Raw genomic sequence first — 14,122 nt, forward strand, 5'->3', positions numbered from 1 at the left:
ATAATGCAGATGAGTGATGGAACGTGATTGGCTATTGCATCGATTCTTATTACAGAGGGACTCGAGCTAAGGCACTTGATTGGTTGCTACTTCGTTAAACAAGGCATTTCATTGGCTCTTTCAAATTAAGACGAAATGGCATCGCGATTCATGAGAACGCGCACGGAAGCTTCGATTTCGAGATAAATCGTGCAAAGTGGCGGCAACTTCGCGTACATGACGACGCGTCGTCCACCAATGGGAGCGAGCGAGTCCAGTGATATAGCGACGCCTCGTATTGCATCGCCGTGGTCGGCAACTTCAGTTGATCGAATTGCACTGTTGCGTCCTTTGACACGCTTAACCGCGTACGCAAACGATTTCGCCACTGTTTCGCCGCTGTCACGTTCTGCCTGTCCTGACAATGCCAAGTGTTTACAGAAAATCACGTAAATTATGTCGCAGACGGTACACACGCACTTAGTAGATTAGAGAATTGGGATCGCGCGGGATTCGCCCGAACGGTGTGCTCCAAAGAAGCAATCTACTGTGCAGCGGGCCGACATCGGATATATTTGCTTTATTGATATTTTGAGTGCCAGAGACCTCGCGGTGCCTATGCATATCTCCAGGTAACGTACAACCACGACAATGCCGTTTGTTGTTTTCCCCCCGCGGCGGTGTTTCCGCCTCCGGAAACGCCGGGTGAAGTTCGTTTTGCGAAAATTTTGTTTACGTCGTGGCTTGTATACGTGCACAGCGAGCGTACATAACCTCCGTGCTCCGTAATCAGCGGGAGGCTCACCGTTGTTTGTTTCTTCGATAATCGGTACGCTTATTAACGTATCAATGCGGCGTCGAGTAATTCAGTATTTTACTCCGGTAGCATCTCGTCCGTTTGTTCGTGGCGTACAATGCATTCTTTTTTCAGTATCGCGTGTAAAATATGGTACATGATGTACCACGTAAAGCGATTTCTGTAGTCTACGAATTGTATCGTCCTTTATTTTTAATTTAGTATTTGGGTTGTTTTATGTATAATTGGTGCCTTTATTAAGTTTTTAACTGTGCTAAAATGCAATTTAGCTATTTTATTAATATCTCTTTTAAAACAATTCTGATGCTACGAACATTATATGCTGCATCAATATCTTTACTGCCATAATTTCTGATTTTATAAATCTGTGCAAATGTAACTGATCTTTTTACGTATTACACTTCTTGAGATACAATTATTTTAATTGTTATTAGAAATAATATACCTATATGTAATAAGATATTAGTAATATAATAATTAGTGTAAAAGTTTTGTTTTGTACTTATTAATTGTGTCTTACATTGTTTTATCACATAAAACATTGTATTGTATTGATGCTGTCACATTGCAGAATTTGGACCGTGTTTTAGAATACGTTGAAGATAAAGTGTTTGTTACATTCGGTTCATTTACACATTATTCAACATGTCGGAAATAATATATCCGCAAGGGTGCAGATCAGTTACAGAAGATTTAGGTCCTGATGAATTAATCAGAAGACTTAAGGTACTAGGAATAGAGATTGCAGTACTATTATAATAAGCAATGCACTACTATATTATTAGAGTGTAATATTAAAATACAATGAATATGTAGACACTAGCACATACCCTGCAAGCTATGGGGCAAGATGAAGGAATGTATCAGCAGTATATTCCACTCGCACTACACTTGGCGGAGGAACACTTCTTAATGCATCAGAGCAAAGATGTGCAGTTGCTAATCGCCTGCTGCATCGCGGACGTTCTAAGAGTTTATGCACCAGAGGCTCCCTACAAAGATGCAGATCAGGTAGATTTGATTGAGTCCTAGCCCATAATTTATGAACTCCAAATTACTCAGCAGTAAATTGACGATAAATATTAACAATTACGTTGTGCAGTCTGACATTGTTTTGACATGACTTTTCAGGTCAAAACGATATTCCTATTTCTTATTAAACAACTGGCAGGCTTGAAAGATCCAAAAGACCCTGCCTTCAAGCGGTACTTCTACTTGCTTGAAAATTTAGCGTATGTCAAGTCATTCAACATGTGCTTTGAACTGGAGGACTGCCAAGAAATCTTCTGTGCATTATTTTCACTCATGTTCAAAATAGTGAAGTAAGTATACTTGAAAATGGGGGAGGGGAGAAAAATTAGAATTATAAACTAGAAAATGTGATATGTGATCGACACGATCTGTTTAGCGACGAACATTCTGGCAAAGTTAAAAGCTTCATGCTGGATGTCTTGTGCCCATTGATCACCGAATCGGACATCGTCAGTAACGAGCTTCTGGATATCATACTGATGAATATCGTCGAGCCAAGTAAAACGCAGAAAAAGAACGCGTATCTGCTCGCTAAGGAGCTGGTGATTAAGTGCAGCGACACCCTAGAACCATACATTCAAGCAGTAAGTAACGAGATTATCGGGAATTCTTGTCGATGAACAAATACTTTTTTAAAAGGATACATTATTCATTGAACTTTACGTTTTTATAGTTTTTCAATCACGTCTTGATTTTGGGCAAGGAGGAAAAAAGCTTGCAAATCTGCAAGAAAGTCTATGACCTAATTTACGAGCTGAATCACATATGTCCGAGTGTCTTGTTGTCCGTCCTTCCTCAACTAGAATGCAAATTGAAATCCTCTTCCGAGACTGAGAGACTGGGCGCCGTGGCATTGCTGGCGAGAATGTTCTCCGAGAAGGGCTCACAATTGGCCGTGCAACATACGCAATTGTGGAGGGCGTTTTTGGGACGGTTCAACGACATCAGCGTGTCCATTCGTATTAAATGTGTGCAGTATTCGATGCATTTCTTACTAAATCATCCCGAACTGAGGAAAGATATCACCGATACTCTGAAATTGAGGCAACATGACGCCGATGAGAATGTCCGTTACGAAGTCGTAATGGCTATAGTGACGACTGCCAGACGAGACTTCGAGGTCGTGTCGGACAGTGAGGATCTACTTGAATTTGTCAAAGAAAGAACACTGGACAAAAAGGTGGAACATCATGAGCTTAACAAAATTATTTCGACTTAACGCTGGCACTTAAATATACGATCTAATTTTACTAATGATTATTTCCAGTTTAAGATACGAAAAGAGGCAATGTCTGGCCTGGCTATGATATACAAGAAACATCTGAACGACGCGGACGTGCCACAGGCCACGAAGAAAGCAGTGATCTGGATAAAAGATAAGATATTACATGGCTATTACATGGCAGGCATGGAAGACAGGCTATTGGTGGAGAGACTGCTGAATACATGCCTAGTACCGTATCAACTACCAGCTGAAGAGAGAATGAAGAAGCTGTACCACCTCTTAGGTACAATTGATGATCACGCTTCCAAAGCCTTTGTGGAACTTCAGAAGCATCAGTTGGCGTACGTATTGTGCACTAATTGTATCCTAATTGATCGTGAAAATATTTTCATTCCGAATACAAATCGGGATTACACGTTTGTTCAGTGTGAGACGGGCAGTAGTCGAGTGGTTGGATATCGTGAAGAATGGCAAGTCTGAACTGGCGACGAAGGTTCATCAAATATCGCGCTTCCTGCCGGATCCTATGAAGGTGCTGGAGTTCCTTCAGAAATTCAGTACTCATATGAAGAAGGAAGTTAGATTGCTGCAGGAGATGGAAACGATTGTGCAGCCGAATGTTTCCTGCAAGGAATGTGCTGACACAATAACCAAGGTTCTGAAGAAATTAGGGCAGCCGGTTATGACTAATCTGTACTACAACACGATTAAGATGCTGCTTGAGAGAGTGAGCTCTGTCATGATTGACGAAGAAGCGATCAGGGTAGGCAGGGTTTCGTCTGTGGCGGTTTATTTCATTCTTTCTCCTTGTTTGTGAAAAAAATGTTCAATCTACGCGTGTATGTTTGCAAATTAGGTTTTGATTGGGTACGTCTTGGACTGTCTGAAAGGAGGTAACGTGATAGAGGAGGTTGGCCTTAATCCTAATAACGCCGGAGAGAAAGGATTGAGATTACTAGTGGTAAGTCGAATGAGCGGAAAAAAATGTTCAAACTTATTCTGAAGAGATACATGACTCGAAATACGTCTCAGATGCTGTCATTCGTATTTGGGCCGCACTTCCTGCACAATGACATCTTGATGCAACTGGTGAATCTTCTCGAGTTAGAGGACGAGATGGTGGCACCGTTGGTCCTTTCGATCTTCACGTTCCTGGGAAAATATAAACCGCTGTGCGACGTAGCGCCGGACATCATGAACCTCATGGTACCGATATGCAAGAACTTCGCTGAGACGGGAACACCGAAGCAGGCGAAGCAGGCCGTGAGGTGTTTGTTCGTCAACATGACCAACATCCACGACACCATTTTCCCTGAGATCATCGAGAGAATCAAGAACACCCTGACGCCGACGTCGGAATATTATCGAACGTCTATAGTCACATTAGGTCACATAGCGTATAATTTGCCAGACAAATATCAAGTACAAATAAAAAATATGGTGTCCAGAAAAGTAAGTGCGATAAAGATTGTCTCCAACATTTTCTCGCGTGTCGCAGTTTGCTTTACACGATAAAATCTTCATTTCTGCAGATAGTTAAAGAATTATTAGTGAAGGAAAGCAGCGAGCAAACGGCCGACGCCATCGAGGGAGATTGGTGCAGGGAGGATCAATTACCCGAGGAGACACGATGCAGATTAGAAGGCTTGAAGTGCATGGCGCGCTGGCTGTTAGGATTGAAGACCGACGTGTTGTCGGCGCAAAAGACATTCAGAATGTTGAACGCCTTCATGGTGAACAAGGGAGATCTGTTGTCACAGGGACGTCTGAGCAAGGCTGAAATGAGTTGGTTGCGACTGCAGGCGGGTTGCTCAATGTTGAAGATATGCGAGCAGAAGGGCGTTGGCGACCAATTCACTGCGGAACAATTTTATAATCTTTCGCAACTCATGGTGGTACGTTTAACGTTCTCTTTCATTCCTGCGTTTAACAAAACGAAAATTTCAGTTGTAATTAATGAATTATGTAACTGCCCTGATGCTCTTAGGATGAAGTTCCGCAAGTAAGAGAAGCTTTCGGCAACAAATTACACAAAGGTCTTGGAAGAGGAATTCCAAACAAATGCTTGCCGTTGGATTTCATGGGGTATTACGCATTGGCCGGCAAGGAGCAAGACAAGAGACTAAAATGTGTACTGAAAACATACATGCAGACAGATATAAATAAGAGAAGAGATTACGTGAAGACACTTTCATTGGGCACTGTCGAACGGGCCATGGGTAAGGGATCAAAGCGAAAGAAATTGAAATGCATCGTTTTTGCATTGAAACGCATTATTTAAATAAAAGTAAAATTTTTTAGCGTCACTTTTATTTCATCTTTTTTTCTCCAAGAATTACTCTAAAATCTTCGCAAATCTTGCAGGTCAACTGCCACATATTTTGCCGGATTACATGCTGGTTTTTGCGGTGCCTATCCTCGCGCATGACCCCGAGTTCACGAGTTACATTATGGTGAGCCAGTTGAAAGTCATACAACAGTGTCTTTGGTTCATCTTGGAACCGCTCATCACGAAGAACGAATATTACTGTTATGGATTTTACAAAAACCTCGTGGAACGTATGAAGAGCCACAAGGACGCATTGAAACCTGAGGACAATGAGATGAATTACGTAAGTATCACAAGGTGGATTAGATCTCTTGCGAGTAACCATTCACCATTGCAATTCACGATCTTCGTTTCCGTTATTCGTTTACAGAAATTGTGGGCCGTTTGCGATCTAGCAATGAATGTAATATACACGAAGACTACCAATTTCGACATGAAGGAATTTCCGAGCGAAACGCGAATTCCCACGATGTACTTCAAACGGACAGACGAGATGTTGACCAACACCAAGAATTATTTACCAGCAGAGCTGCAAATAAGTATGACAAATCCAAAAGGAAAGGGATCATTCCACAACACACATACGGTTAATGAGAGACCACAACGCAGAACAAAATCCAAACAACAAAAGGAAGTAGGCATCGGACCTAATGAGACAGACGCAAGGGTGAGACAACTTTTACAATACATTTGTGATTTTTTCTGTGAAAAAATAAATATTATTATTAATTTACCTCAATAATTCAATAGATATAATAATATAATAAGAACAATTCAATTATGACCAAACAATTTTGTAATAATAAATGTTCCGTCATACATACATACATAATACACACACGATTTTGTTATTATATATTTAAAAACGGTCGTGACAAACATCACATATTTAATTTCTCGAGTATCTATGATTATGATTTCAAGCTGCAAGCTGGAGAAATGGAATGTATCGATGCACAGGTATTATATTTTTGTGTGCAGAATAATGTCACATAGTTTAATTAAAATCTCCTTATGCATAAGTATTAGATTCCCATGACGCATACGATTATTTAAATAAATTTTCTTCCAGCCTGCCGAAGCGTCAGAAACCAGGATTCAATTACCTGGCTTGGAAGAGGAGGTAAATTTGATTTCAACTTGAACGAAATTTCTCTGACGTATTGGCGAACTGATCACACCACTTTCGTTTTTTTTTCAGATCGAGGAACCACCATCAAAGAGGGCATTAAGGGAATCGGATAAAGTAAATAAATAATTCAGTGATCGGACTACCCGGGGAACATTGGGACGGGAAAAGACTTAAAGAACACGAGGGAGATGATAAGAAAATTTAAAGAATCTAAAAAATACCTTACAAATTAGAAAACAGAATATTTTGGTTATGTATAACAATAAACCTAAGTCGTTCGTGTATTTAGATTGTAAGAGGTTAAGAGTATGGCACATTAACATCAGATAACGTATAGGCTTACAGTGCAGAGAGTTCTTCTGATTTGCAACTTGTGGGTAAAAAAAAAGAAAATAGAATGAAAAGTTTATTATAATAATTCCTCGCAGACACATACATACATACTTATGAGTTTATTTCTTAGAAAAAAAAACGTATCTTTGTCTTTCTTGTTACTTTTTTTGCTGAATTAGAAAGTACACTAACTTATAATATTGAGAAATAATTTTTCAAATTACTATATATGCATATGCATACAATATATATATATATATATATATATATATATATAACAAAAATGGAAAGTTATAAAATTATATATACATATATATAAATTTGGTTTTTTAAATTGGAACTTTCTTTAACCAAATTTGATCAGCATTGTATTCATTTTTGCACTATGAGATAAAAATAAAAGTATGTTTACATCAGTACTTCGCAGAATCAGAAACACTAATGATTTTATTGATAATATTTTGTTAAAGTAGTATTGGTTCAGACAAACATACATAAAGTATGCTATCAAACACATTTTATTGATTGATGAATAAAACGGATCCATTTTCTGCAAGAGAAATATATCCAGATATATCAAATATTGTCATCTTATAAACAGCAAAAGGAATACACTATAATTTTGTTGCATAAACTATACATAAGAAAGTAGGTAAGAAAATGTGTGTATTGGCTTTGTGATCCAAAGTTGTTGGTTTTTAATAAGATGATTATATCGCGACACTTTAGTCGCGATTGCTAATTGATACACATTAAATAAGACCTGATAAGATGTGTAATGGTAAAAGATGAAAATTTGCGCAAACCTTGTGAAAACCTTCAACTTTTGTATTTATAAATAAACATAAAATTTAAAATTACGCCGATTGCAAAAGCTCATTCTGTAACACCTTAATTTATATTAATGTATTTTGTAATTCTCATGCGACTTGCACGTATGCTTTAAAAAAGACATGATCATTTCAATTTTATTTATTAAATTAAATGTATATCTAAACGATACACACATGTACACACGCGCGCGCGCGCGCACACACACACACACACACAAACACAAAATGTTTTGTACGACTTTGAGTGACGTTTTAAGTAATTGGCCTAGGTTTTCAATTTAAGTTTTCGATTTCAGAATTATTGAACTTCAACATTCAACTATTACATTAAAGTTAGAGATGAATGAACATCGCGAATGAACTCGTGAATGGTGATGGATGATTGGAATTACATAAATAAATATTATAGAATTAACGTATACCTGTTACCTCTTCATAGAAATTACAGTACAATGCACGTTTAAGAATTACATAATTTCTCAAATTTGTAACATTTAATGTCGTTTTCTCACGTTCTCTCCCCATTGTCATTTCATTTCCATATATAGCACATTAATTTCTTCTTTATGTTTTATTTAAAATATATTATTATATAACTTATGTTATTCATCGAATATTATTATTATTATTATTATTATAATTGCTATTATTGAGTCATATTGTGGTGTTATTAAGATAATATCTGCATATCTGCAAGTATACGATCACTGCATAGTACTGCAATTTTTTTCAAACAGGTCATAGACATACGAAAAATATGCATATTCTGATTAAACAATCAATTAATCAGTGCTATTCATCTGTCAATCTGTGAGACGTATGGCGTATTGTAATGGTTCTATAATAAAACAGATCAAGTAAAAAATGGCATATATTTAATAGCTGTACATAATTTATGTACCATTATGTGTCATTTTGTATCACTAAGTTAACGTCTTTTAAAGGATTTCTTCTGGCCCTTTCCCGCTGCAAATTTCTTTTTCTGCGTTTTAAGATTATTTTGTTTCTTCTTGATGTTTGCCCTGAAATATAAAATGAGCATTATTATATCAAAAAATAATATATAAAAGTATGTATAACGCACATTATGTATTACACAAAGTATAATACAAAACTTATGTATAACACACATGTAAGCTATTGTGCTACAAATCCACAAAGATTTTGATAAAAAATACTGAAAAATATACTCACTCGTATCGCGTTCTTTTGATTTCTCTTTTACTCGTCAAATCTACGTCGAACGCTGACCGTTTTCTTTTCAATGACCGTTTTCTTTTTGACGATCCTTCAATGAAATAACGTAAATCACAGTAGAGGCAACAGCAGTTCTTTTGATATTATAAATTATAAAATAATACGAAATTCTGTGTTCATTACATAAACACATACCTTGTTTATTAGCGTAATCATTCTCGTCTACAGCATAAAGTTTCTTCGGTTTCATGTTTTTTTTACATAATCGTGCTTGCCATGCAGTTAGCTTTTCTAATTTTTTGTCTTCCGCCTTCATAGATTCGTCTTGTGCATTCTCCTTTTTTTTTCTTCCCTTCACTTTTTCTTGTTTCTTATTTTTGTCAACTTGTTTCTGAGTTAATTGCAGGTTTTCTGAAAAATGCGTAAAATTTAATTATTTCTTAGAATTGCATGAAGTTATGACAATAAGGAACGATATTTTAGAAATATCAATTTACCTTTCTCTTTCTTGTTCTCCTTTTTGGTTTGGGGGAAGGCAGTTCTCTCATCCTTGTCATCTTCATCTTTAAGTATCTTTTCAGCACGATTAACTTGATTCTCTACTTCAGTCAATTTCTTCTCGCTTCTCTCTTCTTCCAGAATTAGTTCTACGTTCGGCTCCAGGGATTGTATTTTTTTATTGTATTTCTCTATTATATCGGGCGGTATTATTCTCTTTTTGACAGGATTCTTTGCTTCCTTGATAACATCTTTTACCAAAGAACGTTCCTGTTCCCCGACCAAGGATACGGAAACGCCTGAACGTCCCGCTCGTGCAGTTCTCCCGACTCTAACACAATTATAAATATTATTTTTCTTTAGCTCAAATACGTACGTAAAACGACGTGATAGCTACAACTGTTATACCGGTGTATATAATGCTGCAGGCTTGGTGGCATCATGAAATTAATCACCGTCTTGATACCGCTGATGTCTAAGCCGCGCGCTGCAACATCTGTTGCTAATAATACATTAATCTCTTCATCCTTAAATCGCCGCAGACTTTCCAGTCGTTGCGACTGTGTAAGATTTCCATGAAGTTCTCCAGCCTTATTATATATAAACAAAAAAAAGAATTTTATATTAAAATTAATAATATCAACTATTAAATGTTGATTATCGATTTACTTACTTTCACACCCAATAGTCCCAATAAAATGTGCAACCTGTGAGCTTGTTTTTTCGTCTGTACAAAAACTATGGTGCGATCGTGGAAAGTTCGACAAACTAACGCTGCTAAAATTGCTTCACGGTCTCTTTCTCTTTTCTTACGTATGCTGGAATTTCAACTCTGGTCAGCAAATGACAATAATGTATAAAAAATTATAAAAAGTTTTTCAGTTACCGAATAAATTCCTGACGCAAGTTGAAGGCTACATCTTGATTGCTATTTACAAACATTTTAATAGGTTTGTCGAGGGATACCGTGGCTAAATCCTTGACTTCCTCAGTCATAGTAGCAGAGAACAACATTGTTTGCCTGTTCTTCGAACACTGTTGCACAATGTATTTCACTTGGTCAGCGAAGTACTCATCCAACATTCTTAAAAATTGACACTTCATTAAATATGAATTATGCATAATAGGTTAATATTATATATATATTTTCTCTTTATAAGAATATATTGAATTTTAATTGTTTTACCTATCAGCTTCATCTAAAATTAATATTTCTATCCTGAGCAATGAGAAAGTCGATGAATTTTTTAAGTGATCGATTAATCTGCCAGGTGTTGCTATTACAATGTCTGGTTTTTTCTCTAATACATTTTCCTACATATAAAAATATATAAAGAATATTATCTGCTTATTTATTTTTGATATTCTTTAGAAAAGTGTATGCAAAGCAAAGTAATTCACCTGTACTTTCGCGTCTAAACCACCCACAGATAAACCAACTTTTATTGTTGTAAATTGTGCTAACTGTTTTGTCACTTGATAAACTTGCACTCCCAACTCTCTAGTGGGCACGAGTACGAGAACTCGCGAAACGGCAGGACCGACCGGTTTGTACAACAATCTCTCCAAAGTGGGAATCATGTAAGCTGCCGTCTTGCCAGTACCCGTTGCCGCACAGCCACAAATATCACGACCCATCAAAGCTACAGGAATAGTAGCCGTTTGTATGGGAGTTGGTTGTGCGAAATTCATTTTCATCAGAGCCTACAAGTTTGTGAAATTCACACATATTTCACTATACACTTTACCATTTAATATATTTTCTTCTATTTAAATATATTAGTTTTTCACAAAATTATTTAATCAAGTAATAGATTATAATTATATAGCATACCTTTAAAAAAGGTCTGGACAAGTTCATTTGATGAAATGAATCATAGGTTTGATTTTCCGTATATTCTTCGAAATCAATTGTTTCCTCATCCTTTTCTCTGGCAGTCTTTTCCTTTTTATCTTTTTTTTCCTTGGTTTTAATGATATCTATAACAATTTCATATAAGATTACAAAACTGAAGATATAGATATACAGATAGGTATGCAGGAAAATATGATGTTCTATTGCGATCACAAATAATGTATGAAATCACAGTCGTCACACATACGTACAAATACACACATACACAAAATTAAATATATGTACCTTTTTTAAGTTCATCCTCTGATAGAGACATGACATCATCGTCCTGAGCTGTTTCAAGCTCTATCTTAATAGGATCATTCTCCGTTTCATTCTGATAGTCACAATAAGGAATTACTTTTAATAATTTCATTAAAATTAAGAACAATAAATATTTCATATAATATTAATTTATATAAGTAATTGTTTTTTTTATGAATTGTGTTATACTTTGCCTATAACATGGACGATATTACATACCTGGCTACCATGACGTTGCTTGGCTTTTTCTATTTTATCATCTAATTTCATGTTTGCTTTCCGTTTAATATATTTGCCCAAATCATTCCAAGGATCTTCATTGTACTCTGAGCCACTGTCTTCAAATTCAAAACTGCTGTTAAAGTCTGTACACGGTTTCTTTTGCTTTCGTGGCTGGAACTGATGAACAGGAATTTAAGCAAAGTATTATCATTTAGGACAGAGCAAAAATATATTTTGTAAAAACATATAAAGTGTTCGGACGCCGGAATTGATCGCGATGCGACCGGCAATTCTGAAACCGGGAAACCGTCCACGCACTAAGCGTGATACGTTTTAATTTCTAACATAAAGAGAAAGTTAATATTTATATCAGACATATTTTTTAAATAGATAACCTAAATGTTGAAATAGATAACCTGTATTATATTACTATATTGACTTACATCGTCTTCCTCATCTGAAGTTTCAGAGTAATGTGACACTTCCTCATCATCATCGATAGTTTTTATTAAATCCCAATTACTTGTCATCTTGAAGAAGAGTAAATATTAGTAAATCAAATATACATTCCTTTTAAATTAAACCTTGGTAAACTTTGATACACGTGGATCACCATCATGTCTTAAAGCCCACTCTACAATAGACAGTAAGCAGTAAGAAGTAAGAGTTTCCCATTGGTCAGTTTTTGAAATAATCGATTTCGATTGGTCACTTCTTACTGCTTACTGCCATTGTAAACTAGGCTTGTGTAGCAAGCGCTTCGATTTCGCGGGCAAGATAAATGTGTGAGGAACAATGGCTACTACTACACGAGTGGAGGAGTTGATTAACTATTTTAAGTCACATAACAAAATCCGGGAACAGCAGAGTCACTCGGCGAAGGTGCACAGTGTGGGATGGAGTTGCGACGGCAAATATCTAGCCTCGGGTTCATTTGATAAATCCGTTTGTATATTCTCACTCGGGCCCGATCGTTTGGTTAGTAAACATAACCTATTAATAATGCTTTTAGAATGTTTTCTTTTAAGACAGGAATTTTTTTATCTACTTATTGATCTATAAAATTAATAATTGCAACTAAAAGGTTCGATAATTTATGGTAAAAGAGGCTTTAAAAATCTTGGATTGACGTAAGGACAATCATTTTTATTAATTTCTAATGACTAAGGTAAAGCGATTAAGCGCTGTTACTGTATTAACGTAATTTTAATTTTAAACGTAAATTAATTGAATCTCTAATGCGAATTTCTTTTACAGAAGCAGGAGACAACTTTTAGAGGGCATGGTGGTAGCGTGGACCAATTGTGTTGGCATGCATTTTACCCAGAATTATTGTCAACAGCGAGTGGAGACAAAACAGTTCGCATCTGGGACACGAGAACGCAGAAGTGTACGGCGAACATCAGCACCAGAGGAGAAAATATCAATATATCATGGTCACCAGATGGTAACACAATTGCAGTCGGAAACAAAGAGGATCTCGTTACCTTCATTGATGCCCGGGTGATGAAGATACGCGCCGAGGAGCAGTTCAACTTTGAAGTGAATGAGATCTCGTGGAACAAAGACTCGGACACCTTCTATTTGACAAACGGTCAGGGTTGTGTGCATATACTCAGTTATCCGGAGCTTGAACTGTTGCACGTCATTAAGGCGCATCCTGGCACGTGTATCTGTATCGAGTTCGACCCAACCGGCCAGTACTTCGCCACCGGGTCTGCAGATGCACTAGTCTCCCTGTGGGACGCTGATGAATTGTGCTGCTTAAGGACTTTCTCGCGGCTAGAATGGCCAGTACGAACGATTTCCTTTTCGTACGATGGCCAGTTGCTAGCGGCAGCGTCCGAGGATTTAGTGATTGACATCGGCGAGGTGCAGACCGGTGAGAAGATCGCCGATGTTCCTGTGGAAGCGGCAACGTTCACTGTTGCTTGGCATCCGAAACAGTATCTTTTGGCTTATGCGTGTGACGATAAAGACACTTATGACAGAAAACGTGACGCTGGCAGTTTGAAAGTATTCGGCTTCTCCAATGATTAATTTTTTTTTATTGGACTCGCATTGTCTTCAAAATTCTATAAGTATATATTTTGTTTACTTAGTGATTTTCACTTAATGATATTACTTATAATGTATTTATCATAATTGACGAATTGCTACGAAAGACATCTATAAGATACTGTAAGACATCTAGAAAAATTGTATAATTTCCGCGAATAAACTCTCAAAGAAAGTGAGAAATTCTACATAAATGCGATTTATGTGTATAAAATACAAGATATTTATGTAAACACGAATGTAGAAATGTAATAAATTTATATAAATGAGTTTGTATGAGAGAGAAAGGTACTCGTTTATCACATATGT

The 14,122-nt window shown here is 36.7% G+C and overlaps 3 protein-coding genes across 5 annotated transcripts; 2 read left to right on the top strand and 1 right to left on the bottom strand.

The window, feature by feature from the left end:
• Positions 1 to 286: 286 nt before the first annotated feature.
• LOC105274851 (sister chromatid cohesion protein PDS5 homolog B-B) lies at positions 287 to 6,902 on the top strand. 3 transcript variants are annotated; one of them, XM_011331309.3, is made up of 17 exons: positions 287 to 611; positions 1,368 to 1,522; positions 1,613 to 1,807; positions 1,928 to 2,118; positions 2,205 to 2,412; positions 2,502 to 3,008; positions 3,096 to 3,394; positions 3,480 to 3,816; positions 3,910 to 4,014; positions 4,086 to 4,505; positions 4,586 to 4,948; positions 5,041 to 5,272; positions 5,418 to 5,665; positions 5,753 to 6,049; positions 6,307 to 6,342; positions 6,455 to 6,505; positions 6,584 to 6,902. In XM_011331309.3, the coding sequence occupies exons 2-17, from the start codon at positions 1,442 to 1,444 to the stop codon at positions 6,638 to 6,640; spliced, it is 3,627 nt and encodes a 1,208-aa protein (XP_011329611.1). In that variant the 5' UTR covers positions 287 to 611; positions 1,368 to 1,441; the 3' UTR covers positions 6,641 to 6,902. The 3 variants fall into 3 exon arrangements, with proteins under 3 accessions (XP_011329611.1, XP_011329612.1, XP_011329613.1); XM_011331310.3 differs by having other exon boundaries at positions 1,387 to 1,522; XM_011331311.3 differs by lacking the exon at positions 6,307 to 6,342.
• A 1,632-nt stretch (positions 6,903 to 8,534) lies between these two features.
• On the bottom strand, positions 8,535 to 12,394 carry LOC105274849 (probable ATP-dependent RNA helicase DDX27). The gene is made up of 13 exons (XM_011331306.3): positions 12,199 to 12,394; positions 11,753 to 11,932; positions 11,516 to 11,606; positions 11,210 to 11,355; positions 10,777 to 11,079; positions 10,562 to 10,689; positions 10,262 to 10,459; positions 10,049 to 10,193; positions 9,784 to 9,965; positions 9,375 to 9,706; positions 9,073 to 9,288; positions 8,875 to 8,968; positions 8,535 to 8,702 (listed from the first exon to the last, which is right to left on the bottom strand). The coding sequence occupies exons 1-13, from the start codon at positions 12,283 to 12,285 to the stop codon at positions 8,609 to 8,611; spliced, it is 2,196 nt and encodes a 731-aa protein (XP_011329608.1). The 5' UTR covers positions 12,286 to 12,394; the 3' UTR covers positions 8,535 to 8,608.
• Positions 12,395 to 12,450: 56 nt separating this feature from the next.
• Positions 12,451 to 14,082, top strand: LOC105274850 (THO complex subunit 3). The gene is made up of 2 exons (XM_011331307.3): positions 12,451 to 12,733; positions 13,013 to 14,082. The coding sequence occupies exons 1-2, from the start codon at positions 12,551 to 12,553 to the stop codon at positions 13,793 to 13,795; spliced, it is 966 nt and encodes a 321-aa protein (XP_011329609.1). The 5' UTR covers positions 12,451 to 12,550; the 3' UTR covers positions 13,796 to 14,082.
• Positions 14,083 to 14,122: the final 40 nt, after the last annotated feature.

The sequence above is a fragment of the Ooceraea biroi genome, chromosome 8, assembly GCF_003672135.1.
Source record: "Ooceraea biroi isolate clonal line C1 chromosome 8, Obir_v5.4, whole genome shotgun sequence".
NCBI classification, from domain to species: Eukaryota; Metazoa; Arthropoda; class Insecta; order Hymenoptera; family Formicidae; genus Ooceraea; species Ooceraea biroi.